This window comes from Mobula hypostoma, chromosome 10 (genome assembly GCF_963921235.1).
Source record: "Mobula hypostoma chromosome 10, sMobHyp1.1, whole genome shotgun sequence".
NCBI classification, from domain to species: Eukaryota; Metazoa; Chordata; class Chondrichthyes; order Myliobatiformes; family Myliobatidae; genus Mobula; species Mobula hypostoma.
Window position 1 is genome coordinate 55,811,764 of NC_086106.1, and position 15,811 is coordinate 55,827,574.

The 15,811-nt window shown below is 42.7% G+C and overlaps 1 protein-coding gene across 2 annotated transcripts in view; it reads left to right on the forward strand.

The window, feature by feature from the left end:
• Positions 1-15,811, forward strand: part of LOC134352916 (diacylglycerol kinase eta-like) — a 185,806-nt gene that overhangs the window by 54,489 nt on the left and 115,506 nt on the right. Inside the window, exon 1 of one of the 2 annotated variants that reach the window (XM_063060531.1) lies at positions 9,844-10,436. The exons of the other annotated variant lie outside the window; for it this stretch is intronic. Coding sequence (XP_062916601.1) covers positions 10,380-10,436 — 57 coding nt within the window. The 5' untranslated portion in view covers positions 9,844-10,379. Of the gene's footprint in view, positions 1-9,843; positions 10,437-15,811 lie in introns of those variants that run through there. 2 annotated transcript variants of the gene reach the window in all.

Genomic DNA, 15,811 nt, shown 5'->3' on the forward strand with positions numbered 1-15,811 from the left:
TTTCTTCTTGAATGAATGGTTCCATTTCCTCTTTACCAATCAACTGGATACTCTTCAGACTCCAGGATATTCAGAGGATCCCTACGTTGCTAAATATTCCAAAATCATATACCCAAAATTCCCAAAGCCACCTCCTTCACAGCCAAGCCTGCAGCCATGAGTCCTCAGAGATTTGTCAGCAAGTTTGCCCAGTATTTCTTTTCAGCAATATTAATTAGTTCAAGTTTCCTCTTCCCTTACACCCTTTGGAAAGAAAGGCAAGCCTCACCCAACTTGCTGTGTGGGGCCATTGATCTATGTCAGTGACTCACTATTTTTAGTTGAAGTTAACACGCATCAGTGATTGTTTCTGATATCCAACTAACCACAGCCCTGCTTTCTTTATGAATGATTACAAGCTGCTCAATGAAGATGGAAGTCATGTAATTTGATATTCTGAGTGAAGGAAGTGGTTTTATTTAATCAGCTCCCCCCTGTTTTCTCAGAATTTGCAAACTATTTTAAGATATAGCAGAATAATTAACAAATGTTTTGTGTTACAATGACAACTGATCAGATTATTTGTGCCTTTTAAACAAACTATACCTTGTGCATAACATTGAACAATGCTGCTGATAAGAAATTAACTTCTGGAAACATGGGGGCAAATTGAAAAGGGTGAAAGATATAGGACTGAAGGTGTTATATTTGAATGCATGCAGAATACACAATAAGAACATAAGAAATAGGAGCAGGAGTCGGTCATCTGGCCTGTTGGGCCTGCTCTGCCATTCAATAAGATCTTGGCTGGTCTGACCATGGACTCATCTCCATCTACCTGCCTTTTCCCTATAACTCTTAATTCCCCTACTATGCAAAAATCTATCTAACCTTGTCTTCAATATATTTACTGAGGTAGCCTCCACTGCTTCATTGGGCAGAGAATTCCACAGATTCACCACTCTTTGGGAAAACAGTTTCTCCTCACCTCTGTCCTACTCCCCCGAATCATGAGGCTATGCCCCCTAGTTCTAGTCTCACCTACTAGTGGAAACAATTTTCCTGCCTCTATCTCATCTATCCCTTTCATAATTTTATACGTTTCTATAAGATCTCCTCTCATCCTTCTGAATTCGAGCGACTACCTGGTGAACCTCCTCTGCGCCACCTCCAAAGCCAGTATATCCTTCCTCAAATAAGGAGACCAAAACTGCAGACAGTACTCCAGGTGTAGCCTCACCAGTACCCTGTACATTTGCAGCATAACCTCCCTGCTCTTAAATTCAGTCTCTCTAGCAATAAAGGCCAACATTCTATTTGCCTTCTTGATAGCCTGCTGCATCTGCAAACCAACCAAGGTGAACTTGTAGCACAGTTACAGATTGGCACGTATGACATTGTGGGCATCACTGAGTTATGACTGAAAGAAGATTACAGCTATTTAATGTCCAAGGATACACATTGTATTGAAAGGACAGGTGGGTAGGCAGAGTGGGTGACATGGCTCTGTCGGTAAAACTTGAAATCAATTCTTTAGATAGAGGTAACATAGCTGTTGAATCCTTGCGGATAGAGTTAAGAAACTGCAAGGAAAAGAGACCCTGATGTGAGTTATATACAGGCCTCCAAACAGTAGCCAGAATATGGGCTACAAATCACAATGGGAGATAGAAAAGCTATGTAAAAAGGACAATGCTATGACAGTCATGGGCCATTTCAAATATGCAGGAATATTGTGGAAATGAGGTTGATGCTGGATCTCAAGAGAAGAACAATTTGTGGTGAGCCCAATAGGGAAAAGACAATTCTGGATTGGGTATTGTGATAATGAACTAGATTTGATCAGGGAGCATAAGGTAAAGGAAGGCTTAGGAGACAGTGATCAAAATATGATAGAATCACCCAGCAGGGAGAAGCTAAGATCAGATGTATCAGTATTACACTGGAGGGAAGGCAGCTGCAGAGCCATGAGAGAATAGGTGGCCTAAGTTGATTGAAAAGGGACACAAGCAGGGATGACTGCAGAACAGACATTTCAAGAGTAAAAGAGAAGTGGAAATGGATATTAGGCCATCGGAAAATTACACTGGAGAGGTAGTAATCGGCAAAGAAATGGTAAATGAACTCAATATGTGCTTTCTCTCAGTCTTCACTGTGGAAGACCCAGCAGTATTCCAGAAACTCAAGAGTGTCAGGGAGCAGAAGTTAGTGTAGTTGCTATTACTGAAGAGAAGGTGCTTGGGTAGCTGAAAGGCCTCGAGGTAGACAAGTCACCTTGACCAGATGGACTACACCCCAGTGTTCTGATAGATGTAGCTGAAGAGATTATGGAGGCATTAGAAGTGATCTTTCAAGAATCATTATTTTCTGGAATGGTTCTAGAGGACTGGAAAATTGCAAATGTCACTCCACTCTTTAAGAAGGCAGGGAAGCAAAAGACAGGAAATAGAAAGCCAATTACCCTGATCTCAGTGGTTGGTAAGATGGTGGAGTCCATTATTAAGGATGAGGTTTTGGGGAACTTGGAGGCAAAAAATAAAATAAGCCAATGTTAGGAGGGTTTCTTCAAGGGGAGGTTACACCTGATAAATCTGTTGGAATTCTTTGAGAAAATAATAGGCAGGATAGACAAAGGAGAGTGAGTGGATGTCTTATACTTGGATTTTCAGAAGGCCTTTGACAAGGTGACACACATGAGGCTGCTAAACAAAAGCCCGTTGCATAACCTTTTCTCCCCCATGGACCCCTACCATTAGCTGAGGGGTCTGTGGACCCCAGTTTGGGAACAGCTGTGTTACAGGAAAGATACTAGTGTGGACTGAGATTGGCTGACTGGCAGAAGGAAAAGAATGGGAACAAAGGAGGCCTTTTCTGGTTGGCTACCGGTGACTAGTGATGATCCACAGAGGTCAATATTGGGACCACTTCTTTTCACATTATATGTTAATAATTTGGATGAAGGAATTGATAGTTTTGTCACCAAGTTTGTAGATAATACTAAGTTAGGGGAAGGGCAGGTCATGTTGAGGAAGTAGAGAATATGCAGAAAGACTTAGGCAGATTGGGAGAATAGGCAAAGAATTGTCGGATGGTATACAAAACAGGGAAGCGTATGATCATGCACTTTGTTAGAAGGAATAAAGGCATAGATTATTTTCTAAGCATTCAGAAAATTCAGAAATTAGAGGTGCAAAGGGACTTGGGAGTCCTTGTGCAGGATTTCCTACAGGTTAACTTGCAGGTTAATATTAATAATAATAAGAATAATATTTTTATTTATAGAGGACTTTTCATGCAGACACTATAGTTCAAAGTGCTTCACAATGGGTTAAAGTGCAAATATGAAAATAAAAATAAAAATGAACATGCAAATAAAAGACAAAAAGATGTTAGCTAAAAGCAAGGTTAAATAAATAGGTTTTGATCTGGTGTTTAAAAGTGTCAACTCAGTCTGCGTCCCTTATAGTTTTAGGTATTGAATTCCACAGTTTAGGAGCGTAGTTCAAAAAGCCAACCTGCCAGTTAATTTTTGAGGGAGATTGTATAAATTTAAGAAGTGTCGGATGAAGACCTGGGAGCTCTAGCAGATTATAAAATGAATATGATTGAGCCAGTTGAATCAGTGGTAAGGAAGGCAAATGCAATGTTAGCATTCATTTTGAGAGGACTAGAATAAAATCAAGGATGTAATGCTGAGGTTTTATTCTGCCTTGGTCAGACCATTTAGGAGTATTGTGAGCGGTTTTATGCCCCTTACCTAAGAAAGGATGTGCTGGGATTGGAGAGGTTCCAGAGAAATTTCACAAGAACGATCCTAAGAATGAAAGGGTTAATATGTGAGGAACGTTTGATGGCTCTAGGCCTGTACTCTCTGGAGTTTAGAAAAATATGGGACGGGGGGTGGGATCCCACCGAAAGTTATTGAACATTGAAAGGCCTAGATAGAGTGGACATGGAGAGGATGCTTCCTATAGTGGAGAACTCTAGGAACAGAGAACACAGCCTCAGAATAAAAGAACATCCCTTTAGAACAGAGATGAGGAGGAATCTCCTTAGCCAAAGGGTGGTGAATCGGTGGAATTCATTAGCACAGATGACTATAGAGGCCACGTCATTGGGTATATTTAAAGCAGAGATTGACAGATCCTTGATTAGTAACGGTGTGAAAAGTTACCATGAGAAGACAGGTGACACACCATGAGTAAAAACTTCCCCAACCACTGAGCCCATCTACATGAAATGTTGCCATAGGAAAACAGCTTCCAGCATTAAAGATCCTCACCACCCAGGCCATGCTCTTTTCACGCTGCTGCCATCAGGTAGAAGGTACAGGAGCCTCAGGTCTCACACCATGAGGTTCAAAAGCAGTTACTACCCCTCAACCATCAGGCTGTTGAACAAAGGGGATAACTACACTCAATTTAAGGACCCTGTCATATTGTTATTTCATGCTCATTATTTATTGCTATTTACTTATATCAGCATTTGCACAGTTTGTTTACAGTTGACAGTTACTGATGTTTACTTTTTTCAGATCCTGTTTACAGTATGCCCACAGAAAAAGAATTTTAGGGTTGTATGTGGTGATGTGTATGTACTCTGATAATAAATTTTACTTAGAACAGGGCTTAGAGAGATAGTACATCAGCAATGATAGAATAGTAAAGCAGAGTCAATAGGCCCAAATGGTCTAGTTGTACTTTTATATCTAATGTTACTCATACAAGCCTTTGCTGTATTTACACTGACCAATACCATGCATAGTTACATAGCGACATTGAAACAATAGAAGGGCTGCACCATTTGTGCCTGTTGTGACATTCAAGTTGATCTTATACCTCAATGACACTTTCCTGCATGAACTCTGTGTGCCTCAATTCCTTTCTAATTCAAAAGCTATCAGTCTCTCTCTTGAAATACTCAGTAACTGAGCCTCTTGTTTTGAGTATTCCACAGATGAGTGAAGATATGTCTCGGCATTTTGTCTTCAATGGCCATCCACAAGGTAAAATTGTGATTCCTGGTTCTAGGCATCTCACAACTATCCACCTACTACGTTGAGTGCTTTGAAATCTATACTCTATCATGATCACCTCTTCATTCTTCTAACTCGGGTGCTTAAAGGCACCCTCTGTATAATCCCTCCTGATGCACTGTGCTACAAGCCAGGAAAGATGCTGTTGAACCTTCATCGCTGGTAGGAGTGGACTAGATTATGCATAACATTCTAAGTGTGGTTTCACCAAGGCTTCAGTAATTTCAGTAACACACCTTCACTCTTGTACTCCACATCTCATAATCAAGGGAAATGCACTATTTTCTTTACAGACTCTTTCAGTGAGTTGTGTTTGAGGACAATTGGGTCCCTGCCATGAGCTGCCTCACTACGTTTTTATTTTTATACTTGCACTACTTATTTATATTAACCATTTTATATATATATATATCTACTGCAATTCATAGTTTTTTCTATTATTATGTATTACAATGTACTGCAGCCACAAATACATAAATTTCACAGCGTATGCCCGTGATATGAAATCTGATTCTGAGTCTGATTCTCCAAGCACCAACACCTTTTACAGTCTCATGATTTAAAAATACTCCATTTTTACTGCCAAAGTGGATGACTCACAATATTCCACTTTGTAGTCTATCCGCTGTAGTTATCAGCCTCCTTGCATTCTCCTCACATCCATCTAATTTTGTATTATCACCAAACAGGGAGTACTACACCAGTCCTGTTAACCGTATCATTATGAACCGGCTCTGAACCTTGTTGGACTCCACCGATCACAGCCAAGAGTGTTTTTGCTGCTTTCCATTACCAGTTCTCAATTTATGCCGGTATATTGCCCACGGTCAGAACGTCCAAGTTCACTGCACCCACTGAGTTCTGTTTATCCAATCTATGAGTCTTTGGAGGTCAAAGTGTGACCCCCCCCCCTCCCCAAACGTGATTTCATTTTCATAAATCCATGGTGACTCTGCACATTCACTTTATTACTTTTGTCTGTGAGGGGGCCTTTCAGAATCAGAAGGTCATTAAGAGGGAAAAGATTAACTATGAAAAGAAGCTAGCAAATAATATCAAAGAGGATAGTAAAAGCTTTTTCAAGTATATAAGGAGTAAAAGACAGGTGAGAGTAGATATAGGACCGATAGAAAATGATGCTGGAGAAATTGTAATGGGAGATAAGGAGATGGCAGAGGAACTGAGCGAGTATTTTACATCAGTCTTCACAGAGGAAGATATCAGCAGTATACCGGACACTCAAGGGTAGCAGGGAAGAGAAGTGTGTGCAGTCACAATTACGACAGAGAAAGTACTCAGGAAGCTGAATAGCCTAAGGTAGATAAATCTCCTGGACCAGATGGAATGCACCCGCGTGTTCTGAAGGAAGTAGCTATGGAGATTGCGGAGGCATCAGCGATGATCTTTCAAAAGTCGATAGATTCTGGCATGGTTCCGGAGGGCTGGAAGATTGCAAATGTCACTCTGCTATTTAAGAAGGGGGCAAGGAAGTAAAAAGGAAATTATAGACCTGTTAGCTTGACATCAGTGGTTGGGAAGTTGTTGGAGTCGATTGTCAAGGATGGGGTTACAGATTACCTGGAGGCATATGACAAGATAGGCAGAACTCAGCATAGATTCCTTAAAGGAAAATCCTGCCTGACAAACCTATTACAATTTTTGAGGAAATTACCAGTAGGCTATACAAAGGAAATGCAGTGGATGTTGTATATTTGGATTTTCAGAAGGCCTTTGACAAGGTGCCACACATAAGGCTACTTAACAAGATAAGAGCCCATGGAATTATGGGAAAGTTACATACGTGGATAGAGCGTTGGCTGATTGGCAGGAAACAGAGAGTGGGAATAAAGGGATCCTATTCTGGTTGGCTGCCAGTTACCAGTGGTGTTCCACAGGGATCAGTGTTGGGGCCGCTTCATTTTACATTGTACATCAACGATTTGGATTATGGAATAGATGGCTTCATGGCTAAGTTTGCTGATGATACGAAGATAAGTGGAGGGGCCGGTAGTGCTGAAGAAATGGAGAATCTGCAGACAGACTTGGATAGATTGGAAGAATGGGCAGAGAAGTGGCAAATGAAGTACAATGTTGGAAAGTGTATGGTTATGCACTTTGGCAGAAAAAATAAACGGGCAGACTATTATTTAAATGTGGAAAGAATTCAAAGTTCGGAGATACAGCAGGACTTGGGAGTCCTCGTACAGGATACCCTTAAAGTTAACCTCCAGGTTGAGTCAGTAGTGAAGAAGGCGAATGCAATGTTGGCATTCATTTCTACAGGATAGAATATAGGAGCAGGGATGTGATGTTGAGGCTCTCTAAGGCGCTGGTGAGACCTCACTTGGAGTACTGTGGGCAGTTTTGGTCTCCTTATTTAAGAAAGGATGTGCTGACGTTGGAGAGGGTACAGAGAAGATTCACTAGAATGATTCCGGGAATGAGAGGGTTAACATATGAGGAACGTTTGTCCGCTCTTGGACTGTATTCCTTGGAGTTTAGAAGAATGAGGGGAGACCTCATAGAAACATTTCGAATGTTAAAAGGCACGGACAGAGTGGATGTGGCAAAGTTGTTTCCCATGATGGGGGAGTCGAGTACGAGAGGGTATGACTTAAGGATTGAAGGGCGCCCTTTCAGAACAGAAATGCGAAGAAATTTTTTTAGTCAGAGGGTGATGAATCTGTGGAATTTGTTGCCACGGGCGGCAGTGGAGGCCAAGTCATTGGGTGTATTTAAGGCAGAGATTGATAGGTATCTGAGTAGCCAGGGCATCAAAGGTTATGGTGAGAAGGCGGGGGAGTGGGACTAAATGGGAGAATGGATCAGCTCATGATAAAATGGCGGAGCAGACTCGATAGGCCGAATGGCCGACTTCTGCTCCTTTGTCTTATGGTCTTTCTACAACTCAGACCAATCTTTTCCACTTGTAGCAGTATTTTTTACCTTCACACTGCCTGATTTTCTGAACTAAAATCCCTCCTTGCTTCTGCCTTTAACCCTCCTTTTATTTCACTCCTATTCCTCCTTGTTTTACATCTGGCCTTCCTGACTCATAAGTTAATTAGTCTGATTAGTTCTAATTCATTTTGGCATGGTATCTCTGCAATAAGATTAGAACATTTGTTTCTCTTTATGATATTTGTGTCACTGCTTTATAAATGTTGCCTGTATAAATATAAAAAATCTGTAATTTTGTCTTTGCACCATTGTCCCTGCTCCGACTCCAAATGGAGATAAGTTTCCTGTCTGTCTGCACTTGCTCTTACTGACAGACTCTGAACATCATTATTCATTTTGTTCCCTGCTCCTTTGTCTTAACCTTTCTCTTTAACTTTCCAAGTACCCCAAAACAAACCTACCCCACCCTACTCCATACTTAATTTAAAGATTGATCTACAACCTAGTTAGCTGATTGGCCCATGCACTGATCCCATCTGTTCAAGTGAAGACATCCCATTAGATGAACTTTCTCTTTCCCCAGCACTGGTTCCATTGGTCAATCAATAGAAAATCATTTCCCCCCACACAGGTCTTTCAGCCACATAGTCAACTCTGATTTTATTGTACTCATGCTGGCTCAGATACTAATCCATATCTGCTTGGATACCAGGATAGAATCTTTTGGCTAGTGTTGTCATTATGGGGGGGGGTCTTTCCCCTCCTACTGTAAACTCCACACAGACCGCACCTGGGGTCACATGAACCTATAATCACTGCAACTGTGTGGCGGCAGAAGTAACTGCTCTATCACTATACCACTAGTCCTCAACCAGCTGACTCCAATTAACTGATTCTAGATGGTTACCCAATTAACTGGAGGCTACTAATTTTTATCCTAACAGCGACAACCGCGACTTCCAATTTATGTAACGACTTTAATTACTTGGGCGAATGCAGACAGCTTACATGTGAGCCTGTAATGTGGAACACTGTATCAGAGGCCAGAGATAGAGCTTGCAATCCCCCATTTTAAAATTTTTCAGTTATTCTTAAAATTATACCATCTTATATTTAGCAATAGGCAGTATGATTACTGTATTTTAAGTATAATTACAGTTTAAATGGAACTACATTTAAGTGTAAGATTTAAAAGAAGATAGTAGGAATTAATTAAAACAAAAACATACTCAGCCAGAAATTCTTCAGTGAAGCAGAATGAAGGTTTTACTCTTCGGTAAGGAAACTAGGTCTAAAGTCCAGCTGCTAAACATGATCAAGTCCGTGGGCCAGGTACTGTCTAGGTATACAATTTACAACACAGATGGAGGCCACTTGGTCCATCATATTCACTCTGTTGCAAGAATATTTCTGCAAACTAATCCCACCTTTCATCACTGGGTTGGTAGCCATATGACTCTAAAATATAGGAGCAGAATGGGACTATTCACACTCTCACAACCCCCGACAACCCTGAGCTTTCAGTCTTTGTAGTTTTACCCATGTGCCTGGCTGCTGTCTGGGTCACTGCACTGTGTATGGGAAGTTCCAGAGACCCCTTGAATAAACAAGGCACACCTTGTCTAAATCTCCTGTGTCACACAGCTGTAAATCTGCGCTACAATGTAGGATTATAAATCCTAGAATTTTGATTCCTCTCCATTTGGAAGACAGTCCTCTCTCCCCCTCTCTTTCCCCTGCTTGATCTTCACTATTTCTTCTGCATATTTGAGCAGGCTATTTTGAGAGTGTATTTGCACTGTAATTAGGCGAGCCTGTGACAGTAACCTGACCTCTCATACTACCACAATCTCCCTGCATTCCTCTGTCTCCTCCTCCTATTTTGTCAATTATCTCACCCAGCAGGTCTCCCCACTCTTTCCCAAAAATCTCTGCTCTCTTCCTGAAAGCCTATCCCTCATGTGCTGTTCAACTTCCTCATTACTCAGATTTTAGGTACAGAGGCACTGCCTCTTTTGGGGCTGGAGAAACCAATTGGCTCAGACATTCAAGGCTAGAAATTTTGTAAAGTGTTTTCTTTTGATTCTCTGCACAGTAGACGGAATCACATCCATACATCAACACATAAACAGGGATTGCCTCACTGTGCTTTCCAACCTTTGTTAAAATCATTAACACTCACAGATATCGGAAGCACACAACACGCTGAGTTAAAGCCTCACCCTGTCTTGCACTCTGAACTCGAGGGACACTAACCCTCACCTCCAGAACCTACTCCTGACTGACTAACTCTCACCGGACACAAGGGCTGCACTGTTCCCAGCTGGACTTAGCTTCACGTTCCTTTCTGACAGAATCCCACACCCACCATTGCACACATACAAGCTGCAGACGCACTCTGTGGAGAATTTAACCCAACTGCTGCTGGCCCTAAGGGCAGGAAAGGAGGCAAAACTTCCAATTGATGTTGGAGACAAACTGTCAGCGCTCGGATGGACAACATGGATTCTCCAGTTTACAGGTTCAGTGTTTGTCTTCCTTTTAATTTGGGAAAGGTTATTATGTGATGGAAAAGAATTAAAGAACCTGAAAATGTTTTCACTTGTAACAGGTGGGCAGAGTCAATTGACAGCAAAGTAAGGAAAAAAGCACAACTGAAGGTGCTGACATTTCATTCTGGTGTTTGCGTTCAAATACGTTGTCTGTCTGGAGGGAGTTATAGAGAGGGAGTTGAAAACGGATATGTTTTAAGGTGACAAGTTTGCGGCTGTGAGGTTTAAACAATAAATTACTTGCTGATTACTGCAAGTTCTTCAAGATGATCAGACAGCTCCTAGGTTTAACAGTTGGAAATAAACGTAAAAGGTATTTTTAGTATGTGGCTTTAGTGACGTAGCAGCCTGAAACATCGACTGCACCTCTTCCTATAGATGCTGCCTGGCCTGCTGCTTTCACCAGCATTTTTTATGTGTGTTGCTAGAATATTTTAAGGCTTATTCCAAGCTGATCCAATGAATGGAGGCTCAGCTCCTCAGTAAACTGTGATAAAAATAGAAAATGCTGGAGGAACTCAGCTACTCAGGTCACATCGGTGGAAAGAGAAATAGTTCATGTCTTAGATCTGAGACACTTCATCAGAAATATGAAAAAGAGGTTAAATATGTGTGCGGGACAGCAATAGCCAAATCGCTTCATTACAAGCTGAGGATGTTGAGTGAATCTGACTGTCTCTTTTCAGTGTGAGATTATGTGGAGAAGTTCACTGCTGGGGTTATTCTGCAGCACAGGTGACATAAGTTCAAGATCAAGATCAAGTTTAATTATTATTCAACCACACGCCATTCTATAGATAGGTACATGGAGCTTAGAAAAATGGAGGGCTATGCAGTAGGGCAATTATAGACAGTTTGTGGAGTAGGTTACATGGTCGGCACAACATTGTGGGCCGAAGGGCCTGTAATGTGCTGTAGATTTCTACATTCTATGAATATAGCCAAATGAAACAGCAGTCCTTTGGGACAAAGGTGAACACAGCAAACAGAACATAGCAGAAATACCTCCAGTCACAGAGTCAGAAAAAATAATATAGCCCAAGTCCAAGAGTGGTATGGCCTGCAGACTGATGGTGCATGGGATGTTGTTCTATATAATTCCTGTATATTAATGTAAGGGAACACACATAAATGTTGCTGGTGAACGCAGCAGGACAGGCAGCATCTCTAGGAAGAGGTACAGTCGACGTTTCAGGCCGAGACCCTTCGTCAGGACTAACTGAAGGAAGAGCTAGTAAGAGATCTGTCAACACCTGCTGCGTTCACAAGCAACTTCGATGTGTGTTGCTTGAATTTCCAGCATCTGCAGAATTCCTCGTGTTTGCATATTAATGTAAGGGAATGGCAAAGTTCAAAATTCAAAGTTAATTTTATTGTCAAAGTACATATATTATGCAGTAATTTAATTTAACTAATATATGTATTCTGAGTTCTGAGGCTCTTGGACCTTCTTCCTGATGGGAGCAGTAAGAAGAGAGCATGCCCTGGGTGGTGGGGGTTCCTAATGATGAATGCTGCTTTCCTGTGACAGCATTTGATGTAGGTGTGCTCAATGGTTGTGAGGGATTTACCAAAATAGGGAGGGAGGGAATGTCGACTCAGACCATGAGAGGCCTGTGTTGGGCATTTTCATGCCTTACAAGGCGCAGACTGGAAGTCTGTGTGGGGCACCACTCCTCACACAGACTAGAGCAATGTGTGATTAAGTGCCTTGCTCAAGGGCATAAACATGCTGCCACAGCTGAGGCTCGAACTAGGAACCTTGAGATAACTGGACAAATGCCTTAACCACTTGGCCACGTGCCCAACAATGGACTGGACCATATCCACTTCTTTTTAAGGGCATTGGCGTTTCCATATCTCTCTCTCCCTCTCTCTATCTGTCTCTCTCTCTCTCTCTCTCTCTCTGTCTCTCTGTCTCTCCTTCTCCCTCCCTTTCCCTCTCCCCTCTCTCTCCCTCCCCTCCCTCTCCCTCTATGGATGGGTTTGGGAACAGAAAGGGGAGTCAGGCATCAGGTTAATGTTTAAGAACAGGGATGTGGGGGAATTATAGGTCAAGCCAGAATCTAAGTCGCCGGTCTGTGTTTGAAGGTCAGTGATGTGGACGGTGAGATGTCTGTGGGCCAGGGCGAGATTTCCAGCCAGATGTCAAACCAGCAGGTCAATGTGGTTGAGGGCTGGTCTCCCACCTCCCCCAAGGTCAGCAAGTTGTTGGTTAGTTCCAGAGACAGCGTTCCATGCGGGCAGGAGGAATGAGGTCCCATGGCTCCACTGGGTTTGCAATTGACGTGACTGGAGTTCAAGGCCTAGTGTTCGGGGTTCTGTCATTGGCGAGTCCAGAGTTCATGGCCTAGTGTTCAGAGGTCAGTGGGTACTGGGGGTGATGCTGCTGATCATGGCCTGAGGGCTGACTTGAAAGTCTGGAAGTTGAGGCCCGCTGGCTGGAGCATTGAGTCTGCAAATCCACCAGGGAAGTCGCAGCCCAAAGCCTACGAGCCCAGGTCCAAGTCCGCAGGAGGCCGGAGGACTTGTGTGTGTGTGTGTGTGTGTGTGTGTGTGTGTGTGTCCATGTGCGGAGTGAAACTTGTTATGTTGATGTTGTTTGGTTGCTTGTTGTGTCCTGTGTTGTTCCGCTGAGCATTGCGGGCATGCTGTGTTGGTGCCAGAATATCTTTTAATACACATGTGATAAATAAACTTCAGTCCTAAATCTTGAATACATCACATTCCCAGTTCATGGATGAAGTTGGTGAAAAAGATTTGGAATGTCAGTAGGTGAGTCAAGCCAAGATATATCAAACCTCTGACCTGGACTTATGGACAGAGTGTTTATGTGGCTGGTCTACTTACATCTAAGAAAGCAGAGGCACTGCTGTTCTTTCTTTGTAATGGCACTTATGTGCTCAGCCCAAGACAGATCCTCTGAAATGGTAACACCAAGAAATGTAAAGTCCTCCACCTCCAATCCCCCAATGAGGACTGCTCGTGGACCTCTGGTTTCCTCCTTCTGAGATCAATAACCAGCTCTTTGGTCTTGCTGACATTGAGTGAGATGTGTTCAGGTACCACAGAACCAGATTTTCAGTCTCCTTCCTATATGCTGATTCGTCACCACCTTTCATTCAGCCAAAGTCAGTAAACTCAAATGTGGCATTGGAGCTATGGTTAGCCTTGCAGTCATAAGTATAAGATGAGTAGAGCAGGGAGCTAAGCACACAGCCTTGTGGTGCACCAGTACTGATGGAGATTGTGGAGGAGATCTTGATGCCAATCTGAATTGACTGGGTTCTGCAAGTGAGGAAAGCAAGGATTCATTGGCACAAGGAGTATTGAGGCCAAGATCTTGATCTTATTGATTAGATCTGAGTGGATGATATTATTGAATTATGAGCTGTAGTCGATAAAGAGCATCATGATGTACACATCATTGCTGACCAGATGTTCCAGAGTTGAGTGAAGAGCCAATGAAATGGCATCTGCTGTGGATCTATGGTTCCCGTAAGCAAATTGCAGTGGATCTAAGTTGCTTCTCAGGCAGGAGTTGATACGTTTTATCATCAACCTCTCAAAGCACTTTATCACAGGGGATGTAAGTGCTATCGGACAATAGTCATTGAGGCAGGGTACCATGTTCTTCTCAAGCACCTGTATGATAAAGTCTGCTTAAACGGATGGGTACCTTGGACTGCCAAAACAAGAGTTAAAGATATCACTGAATACTCCAGCCAGTTGATCAGCACAGGTCTTCAGTATTCAGTTAGTTACCCCACCTGGAGTGATGCTTTCCATGGGTCCAGCCTTCTGAAGAGTGCTCTCATGTTGGCCTCAGAGACTGAAATCACAGGGTCATCATGGGCTATGGGAGATTGTGCAGGTTCTTCCATATTTTGATGGTCAAAATGAGCATAGAATGCACTGAGCTCATCTGGAAGCTAAGCCTCGTTTTCACCTATGTCACTTGGTTGCAATCGTAAATGAATAGAAAAGATTTAGAAGATTATGGGCCAAATCCCAGCAAATGGGACCAGCTTGAATGGGTATCTTTGTAGGCAGGAAGCTCTGGGCTGAAGGGCCTGTTTCTGTGCTGTAATGTTCTATAACTTTTTGAGTCTCTGACGGAGATGTCTTCGGGAAGGAAAGCTTCAAAGACATCTTTAACTGAGACTGTCTTTATCATGTGCGCCCTTAACTGCATCCCCAGTGAAGCTAAAAAGTCCACAAGGTGACAACTCCAATAAAAATGCAGGAGGCAGCATCACCCACTATTCAAGCGCTTTTCACAGTTGTCAACGGAAAAGTCTTATGAGCATCTTTCTCATTGTGGCTGCCTTCAGAAATTCACTTCCACTCTATGATGGCATGTAAGCATGTTGGTACCTGATGGGTCACTGTTGATCCCACCCACTTTAGAATGTGGTAGGTCAGGATCTGTCCTGATGAAGGGTCTTGACCTGATACTATGACTGTTCATTCTTCTCCATAGCTGCTGTCTGACTGGCTGAGTTCCTCCGGCATTTTGTGTGTGTTACTCTGTTATCTCTCGGTTATTTTTTCTCAACTTTTCTTTCCAAAATACTATGTCTCACTTCTAACAAGTGTCTCTCTGGTCTTCAGCTCCTTTACAGGATGAACAGGAAACCGTTCACCACGCAGTGCTCCATTCTGGAGATTTATGCACCGTAACCTGTCAGACATGCACCATCTTGAGATCCCAGATAAAACAGAGAATGGCTCAGATGAACATCATGGCACAGTGGTGTGATCTGATCCATACCTGTCCAAGCAGAGCAACACCAAAACTACCTGCACCCAGTGACCAGGTTCCTGCCCACAATTGAGGGACACCGATCCCAATTCTAACTTTAGTGTACAACTACCTGATCCAGTCAAATTTTGCTACATGCTGTGGCTCCTCCAAACCACACCAATAGTACTTTCAAGTTGTTAGACTTGCTGGTGAAGGGGAACAGAGGCTTTGTTTAGCCAATTGGCAGAAAGCAAGGACTTGGTTTTGCTGCAGTTGACCCTGGTCCCCAAGCTTGTTTAACCTGATTGTAGAAAGTAGAACCTCCACTTTCTTAGAAGTTTGCGAAGATTTTCATGTCATCTAAAACCTTGACAAACTTCTATTGGTGTGCGGTGGACAGTATACTGTCCGGATGCATCACAGCCTGCTGTGGAAACATCACTGACCTTGAATGGAAAAGCTAACAAAAAGTAGCGGGTACAGCCCAGTCCATCATGGGTAAAGCCTTCCCCCCATTGAACGCATCTACAAGGAGCGCTGTTGCAGGAAAGCAGCATCCATCATCAGGGACCCCCACCACCCAGGATGTGCTCTCTT